The following is a 16036-nucleotide window of genomic DNA, read 5'->3' on the forward strand; positions in this document are numbered from 1 at the left end:
CCCACCTTTCCCCGCCTCTGCACCTGTTACATCTCCAACTTTTTCCAGTTGTGACAAAAGGTCATCGCCCTGAAATAACAACAGAAAATGCTGGAAAAACTCAGCAGGCCAAGCAACATCCGTGGAGAGAGATACAGTCAACGTTTTGGGTCAAAACCCTCAAAACACTGAGTATTGCCAGCATTTTCTGTTTTTATTTCAGATTTCCAGCATCCGCAGTATATTGCTTTGGAAAATCGAGTAAAAGAGTAGCACCAGATGGGATGGTGCTGCAACAGTGAGGGAAGAGATGGGAGACTGTGGTGCACATTGTGAAGCAGCTAGTGGTGCAGGGAGGGGTGCTGGCTGGGACCCAGGCCCGCCCACTCTTCCCCCGCCCACTTCCGGCTCGGCCTCCCGGGGACCGCTTTGCCCGGTACACAGCTGCTCGCTGCCTGCCGCCGGCTCTGGGTCTCTCCGGTTCGGCTCTCTCCGTCTGTCCGGCTCCAGCTCATCACAGGTCGGTCTCTCGCTTCTCCAACCTTACCGTCTCCTTCCTCCGGGTTCAGGCCTAAGCTGCCTCCAGGCCTCGCTCTTTCCTGCCCGGGGCTCCGCCCAGCCTCTGGGCCGGCTGGGTTGATTCGCCTTCCTTCCCTCCCTCTCTTTCTTTTCCCCCTTGGCACTGGGGAGGGGTCGGTACAATCTGTTGGTGCTTTCCCCCTCCCCTCCCCTCTCCCCTCCCCTCTCCCCTCTCCTCTCCCCTCTCCCCTCCCCCCCCTCTCCCCTCTCCCCTCTCTCTCCCCTCTCCCCTCCCTCTCCCCTCTCCCCTCCCTCTCCCCCCCCCCCCCCCCATGGGCAGGGTCTGTAATCTCTGCCCTGCTGGTGGGTTCAGCACCCCTGGGGGTGCGGTGGCACCGTCGTGCCCGGTTTGTGCCCATGGTGCTGGTGAATGACAGGCCCTCTTGCCCCACCCTGTGCACCCTTGTGGGTTAGCGAGGGGGGCGCAGGCGGTGTTGGGAAGCCAGCTTGGTAAATGGCTGTTTAAATGGTGTCGACGCCACCATTTTGTTTCCCGACTGTCGGATTGGTCGCGTGGGACCTCCCTCCTCTTCCCCTGGCACCGGGGAGGGTCTGTGACCGGAACGAGGGGAGTCCCACGCCCGACTTTGCACTAACCGTGCGGGTGTTGCCAAATCCACCCCGCAATGTAAGTGGAGGAATTTGGTGCCTGGTGAACTGGGTGGGCCACGTTGGCGAGGGGGCGTGTGTAGCACTGGTGCGGGTTCCTGGTTGGCTTGCCTACCATTCGGGTGTTGCCGCTGCTCTGTCAGTAGCAGTGGCTGCTGCTGTGAGATTGGGGTCTCGGATTGCTGCGGCCTGCCTGGAACTGAGACGGGTGGGCAGCAAGAGGGGGAAGTGTGGCCTTTTGGAGGGGGTGGCATGTTCTGTTGCTTGGCAACCAGAGTTGATGTGGGTACCCCACAGGTCGAGTGCGAGAATTATTAACCCGCGGTTCTAGGGCGGCCGAGACCCGCAGTCTCGGGTGACAATCAGTAGGGATAGAGCTCCTTCTGACCATTGGTATAAAATTATTTCATAGTGAAGTAGATCCTAGAGACATCGATCTGTGTCTAGCCCTCAAAGTGTAAAATAATCTGCAGGTGAAATCTGTAGACACCCCACTCCCTCCCCCTAGGAATGAGCTCTAGGGGTTAAAAGCACAGCTTGGTGCAGTAAGAATCCGTGCAGAATTGAAGATCCCAAGTTGGTTTCCAGATCTGTGATTAGTTAACTGATCCTAGATGGGACAAGCAGTTGGACTTTTCACATTGGTCTCGGTCCTCGTGGGCTAAGTAATGGGGAAACAAACAAAAAAATAAACAGTCCCGGTTCCCACGCCTGATTTGCTATCCGGAAACCCCTACTGGAAATTGGATGTTGCATGAGGACAGAATTCGACTGGGCTCTGACACCTCCACAGTTGAATAGTCAGTCTAACAGACGCTCAGAAAGGAAGAATGGCCACTTGGATGATGTGCTTGGGAAACAGTGTCCCAGCAAGAGTTAGTATCTTCAGGAGACCAATCAGTCGAACTTGAGTGTGCATTAAAAGCCCGTGTGAGGTCAGTCCTACAGAGACTTACACTGGAACACGGCAAAGCCAGTCTTGTAATTGCTAGAACTTCAGTAAAGCTTAATGATGGGTATGTGTAATGTTATAATAGTGTCCACTCAAAGTATAAAAAACAGCCAGTTGTACCACTGTCGGTTTTAGCCTTTCCCACTTGTGCCAGGAGAGAGGATTTAAGCTGCACAGCAGATTGAAGTGTTGGTTGTTTCAGGCCTGGCACTGTTAGTGGAAGCAACTGGAGGTGAATTGAGTTCAGTGTGATATTTTGCAATATCAATGTGCTGAATAACTCTTGCAATTATATTGCTCCGTTGACATCATGAACATCCCGAGGTACTTCTTAGCTAGGTGCAAGAAAAACAAGAGGCTGATCTCGGAAAGGAGAGCCTCGGAGGGGTGCCAAAAACTAAATCGCACTCTGTTTTTAAGGACTCCAATTTTATTTTACTCTTTTTTTTCCCCCCCCCTTGTTTCTAATTTTAATTCCTCCCTTCCCCATTTTTTCCAAGACTGTTGACCCTTTGCTGGGGTACAGTTCCACAGGCGCTGGGTATATTTCGCACCACACCCAACTGACCAGTTAGTTATGTTTGAGCCTCAAAGGTGAAGGAATGTTCGGCTATTAAATGTCCTGGGTGTGTGTTTTCAGAGAATGCAGTGATCTGATAGAATTTGACTTCCTATTTTTTTAAGCAGTTCTATCTTGATAACATTTTGTAAATTGTCTAATGCGTTCTGCCTGCTGAGTTTTTGAGTAATTTTTAACTAAGCATCTTAAGAAGTAAAAGGCTTGTTCCTGCTCCGCTATCTTTTATCTTCAATAACCTATAAGTGGAGATATTTCCAGATTATTAAAATCTCAGTCTTCACAGGCTATCAACTGTTGCTAGGATAATGACCTTGTACGTCGCTGATGAGCTGGCACTTATCTCTGTTTCTTGCTGCAGTAGTGAGTGTGAAGTATGTGAACAGGCTTTTGGTGGGTAACAGGAGGCAAGCCTTTGTGATCGGAAGCTGCAGTGGTTTCCAGTGCTGTGAGGGATTGCTCCTCAGAGGCTGCAGTGTGTACCTTATAGATGCTCGGGAGGGGAGGGCTTCTGTGAGAGCATGTTTCCACTATGCTGAACAGTGGTGTTAATCCAGGGGTCCCTGGACTGGACTTGATCCTCAGTAGGTACCTGCAGCAGGGGGAAAAAAGCAAAATGAATCTGTGAATGAATGTTAATAAATTAATATTTTAGACTGGTAAAAAGTGCTTAAAAAAAACTTGAGCCGACTGCATAGATGAGTAAGGGGACTACAGACAAGATGATTAGAATATCACACCTATGGACTGATGCGTCTCTCGTATATTCTAGCGTAATTCTCCAGTGTTCAGTTTCTCCTATAGTTTGATAATCGGAGGCCACAATAATGGTGAGCCATCAGAAGAAATCCTTGAATTGTGATGGTTGGGTGTGTGCGATTTTCCACAATTGTACCATGACAATCCCTCAGCAGTATGATTAGAGTTTGTCCTCTCAAACTTTGGATTGTGTCTGGGGAAAGTGTTTTGAGCTGTATAACGCTGGCTGAAGTGCAGCGGGTGGTAGTAGTGGGAGCAGTTTGATGTGAAGAAGTAAGGGTTTCACCTCAGGAAGTGTATTCAGATGCTGTACTACCTTTCTAGTTAATTAAATGTCTTAGGGGGAGTGGTGGTCATTGAGTAGAAGGTAGGGCAGAAAGGTTAGGGAAAAGAACTGAAGGCAGAGTCGAGTAGTAGTGAGGCAAGAGGTTTAGGGAGAACGTGCAGGGCAAGGGGGGGATTTACAGCGATCGTAATTCCATTATCCAATTGAGTACTCGCCCTTCCTCCTGGTCCGTGAACAGTTATGCGGTAGTCCTATTTGGGTAAGTGCGACATTTAGTTCCGAGTCTCTGCACGGGCCTGGTGTTGGCTCATTTAGGGGTATTGTAAGGGCTGAGCTTCTCACTGCTGTAATCGAGGCAAGGTCCTCTTGCCACCTGCGTATTTGCCGCACGCAGGTTGAAAGTTAATCCTGCTAGCTTCTGCCAGCCAGCCTGGCTGCAGCATACCATCTGGCAGCACCGGGCGGACCACCCCAGTCTGCTCTCCAGCCGGCTGTAGTTGTGGTTCTCTGGGATTCTGCAGCACCCCGAGGCTGAGATGGGTTCAGAGTTTTGAAGACTTCACTGGGATTTGTTAGCTTGTGTTTTACCCTGCTTAAAGGGGAAGTGCTGAAAATACTTCCCCTTTTAGGTCTCCTGAATAGTGTGCCCACGTTATTGGAAGGCGTGGTGAATTACGTAGAAATTACAACAGAAACTAACCGTTCGGCTCAGCTGGTCCATGTTCATGTTTATCTGAGGAAAGATGTTCTTGCCATGGAGGGAGTGCAGCGAAGATTCACCAGGCTGATACCTGGGATGGCAGGAATGACGTATGAGGAGAGATTGGGTCGATTGGGCTTATACTTGCTGGAGTTTAGAAGAATGAGAGGGGATCTCATTGAAACTTATAAAATTCTAACAGGACTAGACAGACTAGATGCAGGAAGGATGTTACTGATGGCCGGGGAGTCCAGAACCAGGGGTCACAGTCTAAGGATAAGGGGTAAGCCATTTAGGACCGAGATGAGGAGGAATTTCTTCACCCAGAGAGTGGTGAACCTGTGGAATTCTCTGCCACACAGGGCAGTTGAGGCCAATTCATTAAATATATTCAAGAAGGAGTTAGATATATTTCTTAAGGCTAAAGGGATCAAGGGATATGGGGAGAAAGCAGGTACTGAATTTGGACGATCAGCCATGATCTCATTGAATGGCGGAGCAGGCTCGAGGGGCCAAATGGCCTACTCCTGCTCCTATCTTCTATCCTCCACATCAGCACTAGCCCTAATCCTATGTGCCTGCCCTGTTTCCAGATCCTTTCGAATCTATTTGTAAATGTTGACGTGGTCTCGGCTTCAATCACTAACTCTGGCAGTGCATTTCAGAGCCTCAATCCTCTGTGTAAAATATAAAGTTTCTCCTGCCCTAACCCTGCTACATTTTATATTATATTTCTTTCTCCTTGTCCCCAGCCCCTCAATCACAGGAAACAGTCTGTTTCTATCAACTCTGTCTCATCCCTTCATAATTCTAAACACCCCTGTCTAACCATAGCGGAATCTCCTCTGTTCTGGGGAAAAAAACCGACCATGCTGTTTTATTGTTGTAAAAACCCAACTGGTTCACTAATGTCCTTCAGGGATAGGATCTGTCGCTCTTACCAGGCCTGGCCTACTCATGACTCCGCACTCTATGGTCGACTCTTAATGCCTTCTGAAGAGGCCTGGCAAGCAACTCCGCTGTAATGACAATGGCCCACCATTACCCTCTTGGGGCAACTAAGCATGGGCAGTAAATTCAGTCTTGCTGTTGTCATCCTTATCCCGAGAACAAATTTAACCAGAAAAGAAATATGGAAAAAAAAAAGAGTAAGATGAACAAACAGCAAGCTGTTATAACAAAATGACAGCATGTAGAATCCATAAAGCGTGACTCAGCCCCAGCTGAGGGATAGAGCAGACTTCTGCCTAGGTAAGCCAATAAGGGACCAAAGATCTTAGAGAATGTTTCAGGAGAGAGAGAGAGAGAGAGAGAAAGAAAGAAATATCCCCAGGAGACGGTGAAGAAGGACAATAAGCTGATAGCTAAACCTTTATAATTTTACTGTCTCTCTAATGCAGGAAACGGCTATACAGTAGAAATAAAGCAATAATCTGCTTCAGGTTCTATTAGCTCCTGGACATGGATGTGGCGAGTGTTCTTTTTTCATTGGTATCTCACAGCAAGTCTGTGCAGGAATTTTCACGATTTAGCCTGATGAATTAACAGCTGCAATGGCTTGATGTTGATACATTGCAGTTCCTTCAACATCAGCTCTTCGCGGTTTATTTTAGGATATTAGGAAAAGCTTGCTGTTCTCGGTGAATTTTATGCTTGTTGAAGTGAGGGATGTCAGTGTGGGGCGATGGAATACTTTTTTTCCAATCTGTGCATCCTGTGTTTGTGTCAAAACACTCCCAGGTCAAGTGTAGCACAGCCAGCTGATGAGTAAGACTCCCTGTAGTACTGTTGAATATTTAGCTTAACTTCTAACAACACAAGATTGCGCTCGCCTACTGCACCAGTAGGAAATGTAACATTCCCATTTCCCGCAAGCCACCTTTTTATGGTCTTTCTGAAGGATATTGATAATTTTAGAGACGTCTGTTGCTGAAGTGCGGCATCGCGTTTTGGGTTCAGGATTGAGGCTGCCCCCATTCATTTCATATGGGGTCCTTAACACCAAATATAGGAGACTTTATCTCGATACTTTGGCCTTTTTAAAATTCATTCACAGGATGTGGGCACCACTAGCAAGGCCAGCATTTATTACCCATCCCGAATTGCCCTTGAGCAGGTTGTGGTGAGTCGCCGTCTTGAACCGCTGCAGTCCGTGTGGTGAAGGTACTCCCACAGTGCTGTTAGAGTCCCAGGATTTTGACCCACCAACGTTGAAGGAACAACGATATATTTCCAAGTCAGGATGGTGCGTGACTTGGAGGGGAAATTGGAGGTGGGGGTGCTCCCATGTGCCTGCTGCCCTTGTCCTTCTAAGTGGTAGAGGTTGCAGGCTTGGGAGGTGCTGTCAAAGAAGCCTGGGAATCCATGCAGTGAAAAGAAAGACAGACTTGCATTTCTACAGCGCTTTTCACGACCTCTGGACATCTCGAAGCACTTTGCAGCCATTGAAGTACTTTTGAAGTGTCGTCACTGTTGTAATGTAGGAAACCCTGCAGCCAGTTTGCGCACAGCAAGCTCCCACACACAGCAATGAGTTATGACCAGATAATGTGCTTTTTTTTCTATACCAAATCTGAGTTCCCAGACGCAGGCATTCAAATAAAATTAAAACAGAATCCGTGTTTCTGACTGAAGCAAGTGTCCCACGGCTGTCTACAATCCATCAGAATCTACACAACAACAGTGCTCCTGAGACTACAGAAATGTTCCCTGGTATTAATACGAGTTGAACTGCCTGTCATTGATGTAGCTGCAGATATTTCTTTTTTCAAAAAAAAAATTGCTGAGGGGAACCTTGTTTTAAAATGTGTCTTTGTGTTTTTTTACAGGAAGCTTAAAATATTGTCACCATGACTGACTCCAAATATTTCACAACTAATAAAAAAGGTGGGTTTCCTGTCCTCTACCTCCCCTCTTGGTTGCTTGTTGTAAAGGACACATGCAAGCTTTAGTGAATCTCCAAAGCTTACTGAAGTTACGGTGTTAAATGTAAGTGACGGCGCGGCTGTGTGCAGTGGGTGTTCTGCACCGTGGGGAGCTGGGGTACAGGTTGTAGGCGCGGCTCTGGAGATGGTCCGTTCCCATCTCAGCTGGCCTGTTGGGGAGCCCTAAGAGAACGTCGGAGTGTGGGCCAGCAGAAATGGGTTTTCAAGCACCTTCTCGGGCTGCTTACTCAGCTCAGGAGTGGTGGGTGAGGAGGAAGAAGCTGTGAAGAAACATGGCAGAGGGACGAGTACGAATCTATAATGTTGTAATGGTGAATGTGTGCTGCGTGTCAAGATTGGTTCTGTGCAGCAGTCTCTGACCCCTGGGGCGTAACATATTTAATAAACGCCCTGCAAGGTCCTACTTTGATTCTATCTCCTGTATGTGGGTTCAGATCAATGGTCTACGATGAATTTGACTTGTAATTCATCAAGATTCCATTTGACACCGACAGAGCACGGGCGAGCTGAACGTTCCAGCGTTTGCTTTCCACAATATGAAATTTGGCAGCAGTGCTCGACAGACAAAGGTGTTCACTTCAATTGGAAATGTTTTCAGTCCACCAGAAACCTTTATGCCGAGATTAAATTTATCAGCAGGTAGTTCTTAAAACAGCATCGACCAAAGCATTTTCTGCCAACTACTTTTATATGAAAGGGTTTATGAAAGCAGTTACTCACTCACCATGCGCTGGTCGTTTTGTGGTGTTGAGTATTCATCAGTAGTACAGGAAACTTTTTTTTATCCGGCACCGACGGGGCTGGCGTGGTGCCGGTTGATCAAAAAGTCCGGATTACAGAGAGGTATACTTACTAAGGTACGAGAGCCCCGTACACAGCCACAGATCCAGGCGTCCCTGTTGCATGGCAACAGGTGCAGGAACCTCGGTTACACGGCCACAGATCCAGGAACCCCAGTTACATGGCCACAGATCCAGGAACCCCAGTTACACGGCCACAGATCCAGGAACCCCAGTTACACGGCCACAGATCCAGGAACCCCGGTTACACGGCCACAGATCCAGGAACCCCGGTTACACGGCCACAGATCCAGGAACCCCGGTTACACGGCCACAGATCCAGGAACCCCGGTTACACGGCCACAGATCCAGGAACCCCGGTTACACGGCCACAGATCCAGGAACCCCGGTTACACGGCCACAGATCCAGGAACCCCGGTTACACGGCCACAGATCCAGGAACCCCGGTTACACGGCCACAGATCCAGGAACCCTGGTTACACGGCCACAGATCCAGGAACGGCCACTAATATGAAGTAAAACTTACCTGAACCTATTCCTGAATTTTGCTGGTTAACAGAGATTTCCGGTTATTTAGGTGCTGGTAAAAAGAGAGTTTCCTGTACATTCAGTCTCATTACTGTATGAGGTGGTAAAAGACACAACTCGTTGATTTATGCTTTTCTGACGGCTGAAGGAAATGTGCCACATGGTGTGGTACTGAGCTGTTGGGTTTGACCTTTGGCCTGTGTTGAGGAAGTTGACGTTAGCTTGGGCGGTACTGGATGAGCTACAATTGGACTATGGATGGGCAAAAAGGTTTGTCAGGGTCCCAGCTCCTGGTCGTTACTCAGTGACTGCTGCGGGATAGTACATGTGTGGAGGTTGGTTGAGGATGGGACCAATCTTGGCTGTGAGGCCCCATGATTGAATAGTCTGCCATCACTCGTATCTGAATAATGGTCGCTTGGTACCAGAAGGCTGATGATTATTGTGGAACCACTGGCTTCAGTAAAGAAGAGATAAGAGGCTAAGGAAGAAAATAAGAACCACTTTTACAGCTGTATCTATGACACAAGATACTCGGGTTAATTTTGTTCATCTGTTTTATTGTTACAGGAGAGATATTCGAGTTGAAGGCTGAGCTGAATAATGAAAAGAAGGAGAAAAGAAAGGAAGCAGTTAAGAAAGTAATTGCTGCTATGACTGTTGGCAAGGATGTGAGGTGAGGACACAGAATAATCAACAGTTCCTCTGAGGGTTTCACTCGGGTGACCATGGTGGATATGTAATACTGTAATCAGCCTTTTCTCTGGAAGTGTTTGGGGGGTCCTTGGATATGAGGTGGGGACATGCAGTAACCAGTGTTGCTTCCGAGGGTTTCAGTTGATGACCTGTTTTGATGATGACCTGACAGAATTTGGAAGTCTTGTTTTAATGCCAAAATCTGCAAGGTGCAGAAGGACAAAATCAGAACTTCCAATATCATCTCTTGGAAAACCACCTCAATTTGTGCCTTTTTAGAATGTACTATTTCCTTTTCTCTCAGTAGCCATGGGGCATTTTAGCCCTATTTAGGTAACTGGAGGTAGCGAAGATCTGACATCTGTATAAGTTCACCCGCTGGTGTTTTTTATTTTACGGAGTGGTGGAAGAAGGCATCTCGTGTCATAACCAGGGTAGGTCCTTGAACCAGCAGAAAATAAGTAGGGTCCTTAAAGCCGCATGCGTCACTTGTCTATTTTGAACACTTAATAAGGTACTGTATTAATTTTGTTAAAACCATCATTTGTTCCTGTCTGAGCTGAATGTGTACAAGCACCTAGCACGAAGTCATCCTGCTATTGGCCCAAAAAATACATCTGCCTATGAACATCCCGGACTATTAAATCCTTAATCCACGATCACAGGTTATCAACATGGGATGGAATAGGTCTGCCTTCGCTGTTCAGTTTTGTCTCTATAATGTATCTGGCTTTCCCCTTGTTCGGGGGCTTCCCGCGGGTGCAAGCTCCCGACCTGCACTTACCTAGCGCGCCAGCTGTTGAGCTGTGGGCTCCCGTGGAATTCCGATCCTGGGCCTCCTCCAACTGCTGCCATGCAGTGCTTGCGTATCCCAGGGGCACAGTTAGTTCGATGCATCCCCTGGGATCACGTGGGCCATGGAGAGCCAATGGAAGCAGGGAATGCTTCATTCATAAATTTGACAGGAAGACCTGTCAAACTTATAAATACCAAAAGCCCCAAAACATCACTAAATCTTCAAATAAATTTTTAAAAAAACACATTTTTTAAATAAACTATAAATTACATGAAATAACTATTTTAAACAATAATCAAAATTTTTGAAAAAATAATTTTATTTTCTAACGGGGCTAAAAATAAACTTACCTTTCTTTAAAGTATTTAAAAATAATAAACCTGTGGAAAAAATGTTTTAATTTTAATTAATTCACCACTTACCTTGTAAAAAGCAGGCCGTTTGATGCGCACGCGCAGCCTCTCCTGCGCATGCGTTCGACCTCTGAACCCCTTCTTTCAGGGGAACGGAAGTGCCGGTTTCCCGCGCATGCGTGGTGCATGCACGAAACCGGCACTTCTATTGGGCTTACGGGTGAGTACCCCATGCGTACTCACCCGTGGAGACCCGAATTTCTGGGCCTAATATGATTGTCAAGGTGAGGTATGTTAGTACTGAGGATTGGGACACTTTTTCCAGTTTTGTCACCAGCGCTCCCAGGTCAGGTAGAGCAAGGACCCTTCACTCTGCCCTAACTTCCGAAAAACACCTGCACGGCACCGGTTATTCCACTTCTCACCAACTGTCTGTGTGTCCTTTCTGAATCCGATTGCTAATTCACTGTCAATTTGAGTGATTCTGTGCTGTGGGTTCATGCTGATGCATTGCTGGTCAAGACTATAATCAAATTCATTTCACATAGGAGACTCACTGCTAGCAAACAGTCTTGCTTGGATTCGAGCCTTGGTCCCAGAGGTGAAAGAATAGCTTGCTAATGCACTGTTCATCCAACCTGCTTCCTTCTGTATTTCGATCTCCATGTGTCCTTTTTTTATTTACCAAGCTGTATATTGCCAACTGGGTGGTTGAATGGGCTGTGAGCATACCGTGTAAATGTTGGAATTCACATTACTGTTTGCGAGTCCCCCAATTCGCTGTAGGAATTGCTAGGCCCCCTGCCTTAATTTCCCTCTTCTCGCCCATCCACAGGAGGGTGAGACAGATATCGGTGAAGGCGCTGGGAAAGGCTGTCGAGCAGTACAAAGTCGTCCCTCTTGGGCACTTTTTTATTCCTCCTGCAGATGATTCAGCTACAACTAGTGACGCATATGGGAAACTGGAAGACAGATAAGAGGGATTTAAATCCAGTTTCTTGGCGGTCCGGCGCTGTAGTGACACACCCAAGGCAAATGTTTTGATGTCTGCTGCAAATTTCTGTGGCTCTAATACTGTATAGCAGGAGTGTCAGTTGTCACCCGATTCAGATGTTTGGTCGGAGTACATATCAAACAGCAGGATGTTTGAATAGGAAATGCACGTACCAGCAAACAGTACTAAGCTCTGAGATTCCGAACAGTGCAGATGGATTGTCCTTTTATCCATGATGATGGTAATTACAGAGGGGGAAGGTTGCCGGTCTGCTTTTCTTAATGCACATGTTTACAATTTTGCTGTAAGGAATGGCGGAAATCTCCTCATCCACAAAGAGTCGAAGTTGAGTAGGAGTGTTAGATATCTGTAACAACCCGAGATTCTGGTGCAGTTCCTTTTATCATATTTGCTTCACTAAGCCCTTGCATTCAAGTTCATATTGATTGAAAAGGGGACTGAGGTAGACGGTGCCCCTTCAACTTGGTGTTGAATCTACCTCAGACGATCGAGAGTCTCTTTCTTCTGACGGAAAGGTATCAAAATGGAAAGAGTCGGGCAGCTTCAACTTTGTGGGTGAAAATCTACAATTCTCCATAATGTTGCTGATGCCAAATCTTCGAGCACAAGGATGGCTGATGTGGGAGATGAAGGTGTCACACTGGTGCTGTCAGGTGATCTGGGGTTGAAAGTTGAGCATCATGGTTGAGCAGGGTAGAGGAACAGGGAGTGATTGATACGGACACTGGGTGCGAAAAGTAGAAGAAAAATGTTCCTTATCTCAGCGCTGACATTCTTTTTGTTTTTGTTGTCTGGACGTGGGGGCGTCGCTGGCAAGACCGGCATTTATTGCCCATCCCCAGTTGCCCACTGAAGGTGGTGGTGAGCCGCCTTTTTGAACCGCTGGTAGCCATTTAATTCAATTGAGTGGCTTGCTAGACCACTTCACAGGGCAGTTGAGTGTCAGCCAGCTTGGTGTGGGACTGGAGTCACATACAAGGAAACTCTTTATTATCCGGGACCGGCGTGGTGCCGGTTTATCAAAAAGTCCGGATTACCGAGAGGTATAGTAAAAGGTACAGAGCTCTGTACACAGCAACAAATCCAGGCTTCCCTGTTGCTTAGCAACAGGTGCAGGAACCTCGCCACAGACCAAGTGTCCCTGTTGCAGTGCAGGAACCCCGGTTACACAGCCACAGATCCAGGAACGGCCACTAATATGAAGTAAAACTTAACCTGAACCTACTCCTGAATTTTGCCGGTTAACAGAGATTTCCGGTTATTTAGGTGCAGGTAAATCGAGAGTTTCCTGTATATAGACCAGACTGGGTAATGGCGGCAGGTTTCCTCCCCTAAAGAACATTAGTCAACCAGTTTTTAACAACAGTCCCCACAGCTTCGTGGTCACTTTTACTGATGCCAGCTTTTTATTTCCAGACTTTCTTTTTAATGAATTTAAATTCATTGCCTTGAGCAGAAAAGTTTGCCAAACAATATACATAATAACTAAAAAAAAAAAAAGGAATATTTCCATTTTTCCTGTTGTGTGGAGGAGGGAATTTGCTTTGTGGTTTTGTATGACGTGACTGGGAATGTTTTGGATGCCTGTGGTCCCATTCACATGGCAGGTTGTAATAACTGTGTCTTCCCAGGACAGTCAGTGTGTTGTAAAATGGAACTGCAGACTGCAGCAATGAAGAGCTCGCTTGCTTCCTGTCGGGTGATGTGAAGCTACACAGCTGTTGCAGCATGCAGCAAATTTGCAATTATATTAGCACTCTGGGTTGCCAAGTTATTGCTTAGCAACCATGGCAAGGCACTCATGACGGTGAACGGATAGGATCTTGTGGTCGGAAAATTCTGATTCCAGGTGTGTGAAGAAGTAATTAAAATATAATGTTTGGAACCGGGTATTGTTTTTAACTGACGTTACAAATTGTGCTGACAGTTTAGTCTTTAGAATATGTACCAGTATAGACCTTTATTAAGCAAGCAAAGTAGAAGTCTGCCCTCGGCGGGGGGGGGGAAGCATCACATGGGATAGTATCACATGCTGCAGATAGCAGTGCTCTCTCAAAGCATGGAACTGTTACAAGGTGGTACATGGGTTTGTGCTTGTGATGCCGGCAGTGTAGTGGGAGGAGGATAAGTACTTGCCACCAGGACAGTGGAAAAGTCAGAGGACAAGTCACCTCTGGGCACCATTAGGTGCCCGCTTCAAAAGCAGGATGTCTGGGAGCAGCTTATCTGCCTGCTCCCCCAATTGGGGATGGTACACCACCTACCTCTCTGTTCTCCAACCTTGTTCCACCTAGATATAACAGGTAGATGGCATAGTGCTACAAGCCTGCCTATCAAGGATTGATCAGTATGCTGCTATTTTTTACTAGATTGATCAACTCTAATCCAAGTTGGGTCAAAATTTGGGCATTTGTGAATGATCCTGAACCGGCTGCTTTGTTTCAGAGTTTGGTTCATTTATCCCTGCTCGTGGGCGTGCTCTCATACCCAATTACTGCTCATGTTCAATTTATCTTCCAATGTGCCCAAATTCTTTTGCTCCATATTGTTTTTACTTTGTGTGAATTTGCTGGGGAATGGAACTCCTTTGAGATTCAGGGTAACGCTCCTTCCATTCTGCCACGTCAATACGTCTCGAGTCCAACCTCGGTAGATCATCTGTGCTTTGCGCGGTGACATTTTACTATGTTCCACACCAGCCATTTTGTGCCCTGTGTGAGTGAGATTGCAGATTTTAGTGGCAATTAGTACTAGGCGTCATTTTGTTTTGTGGGTTCGTGCTCACGGAAGGCTAGTTTGAGACTGCCCACCATGAGAACGCCCAGCTCCTCAGAGTGCAATGGGATGTTTTACATCCACTTGAACAGGTGGATGGCGTTTCTGTTAATGTGCCACCTGTAAGATGACACCGCCAACAATGCAGCACAGTGTATGCCTAGATTATATATGCTGAAGGCCATAGTGGGTTTGGGACCCACAACCTTCTAGTTCAGATTATAGGCAGGACACCTTTTCCTTCAGGGCTGGCTCCGATAGGAGTTGATGTGCTGTAACGGCATGTGTGGTAGTAGCTGGTTCACTAAGGCTGGATTCCATCGGCCAGAAAACCTCAGACTGGCAGGCATTGCTTGGGATATACGGGAGAGTTGAGGATAACAATCTGACAAATGGCTGGAATGATGCAGTTTAAGAATTGAAGGAGAGAAAACATGCTACAAATGATCGCGGGAAGATGTTCTGTTAGATTGAAATGGCACTGGGAATTTGAGGGACTGATTTCCCAATGTATTTAATTCCCTTTCGTTTTGTTCTTTGGTGTTGCACATCACTCCAAGTGGAGAGGCTGGGCCAGTATCTTGCTGTCAGAGTTACACAAATACTGATATGCAACCATTTCTGAGGAAATGCATGAAGAAGTCGACAGTGATTCTCTTTTTGATTTTTTTCTCCCCTTGATGCTTCGCCCTGATGACCTTGCTTGAGAGTAAGAGCTTAGTAAGCAAAAAAATGCAGGTACACGTTGACATAATGCCATTATGTGCACAGTGCGGTTTGTATCAAGGGACGGATTTGTTGGGTCATCGGTCAGTGTGAAGTATGGGTTAAGAATGTAACACAATGGGTTTTTTTCTAAGTGAATTTCAGGACGGAGTTGTCATGGTTTGAGCTTTTTCCAGCACCTGAAATTCTGAAAATGTACGAACTGAAAGTTGAATCTTTGACTCTGCCATACTGAGTTATCAAAGACCAGTTTGAGAATTAATCATGGTGACAGTAAATTGTTTATTGGAGAGTGCGTAGGAGAATCTGCCTCCTTTCAATTCAGAAGTGGAAAATATTTCCACAGCCAGACTCTCTTGTACAGGTTAATCTGCTGCTCAAATTTATATACAAATATCATCCACGGGAGCAAAAAATAAGCACCAGCAGTAGTAAATACAGCGTGCAATGAGTAATAAATACGGGATGCAAATCACCAAAAAATATAAAATGCAATTGCTAATTATATGTAATTAGTAATACACAAGGACATGTATTCCCTAACCTGTAAACACATGCAGTCAGTAGTATGTACAATTAGACATACAATTAGTGATATCTATGACTTACATTGCGATGTCTGTTTAAAAGTGGCTGTTATTTGCTCATCACTTTCAGGCAAACACTTAGAAAGACATAGTTTCAAAGTATGTATGTAATAGATGCTTATGGTCCTCTACCCACCTTCCATACGTATAACAACGCTGATGAACAGAAACCGATTTGAAACAGAAACAAAAAGATTCCTGGATATTTCCCCCTTTAAAGTTCACGCAAGTTCTTTGAAGGTGGTATCACCCATCAGACTTGATTACATTGAGCATCAAAACAACAATGCCAGCAGGAAAATCCTAAACCATAGTTTACAGTGTAGCCTCATTAACACTACTGGAGCACGGTCAAAAAGTGCATTTATCCACAC

General features: G+C 46.3%; 1 protein-coding gene across 1 annotated transcript in view; it reads left to right on the forward strand.

Moving 5' to 3' along the window:
• The first annotated feature begins 369 nt into the window (after positions 1-369).
• ap2b1 (adaptor related protein complex 2 subunit beta 1) overlaps positions 370-16036 on the forward strand; it is a 253409-nt gene continuing 237742 nt past the window's right edge. Inside the window, exons 1-3 of the mRNA XM_085964236.1 lie at positions 370-499; positions 7270-7327; positions 9285-9390. Coding sequence (XP_085820362.1) covers positions 7291-7327; positions 9285-9390 — 143 coding nt within the window. The 5' untranslated portion in view covers positions 370-499; positions 7270-7290. The remainder of the gene's footprint in view (positions 500-7269; positions 7328-9284; positions 9391-16036) is intronic.

Source organism: Somniosus microcephalus, chromosome 22 (genome assembly GCF_052327205.1).
Source record: "Somniosus microcephalus isolate GS21.2 chromosome 22, FLI_Smic_1.0, whole genome shotgun sequence".
NCBI classification, from domain to species: domain Eukaryota; kingdom Metazoa; phylum Chordata; class Chondrichthyes; order Squaliformes; family Somniosidae; genus Somniosus; species Somniosus microcephalus.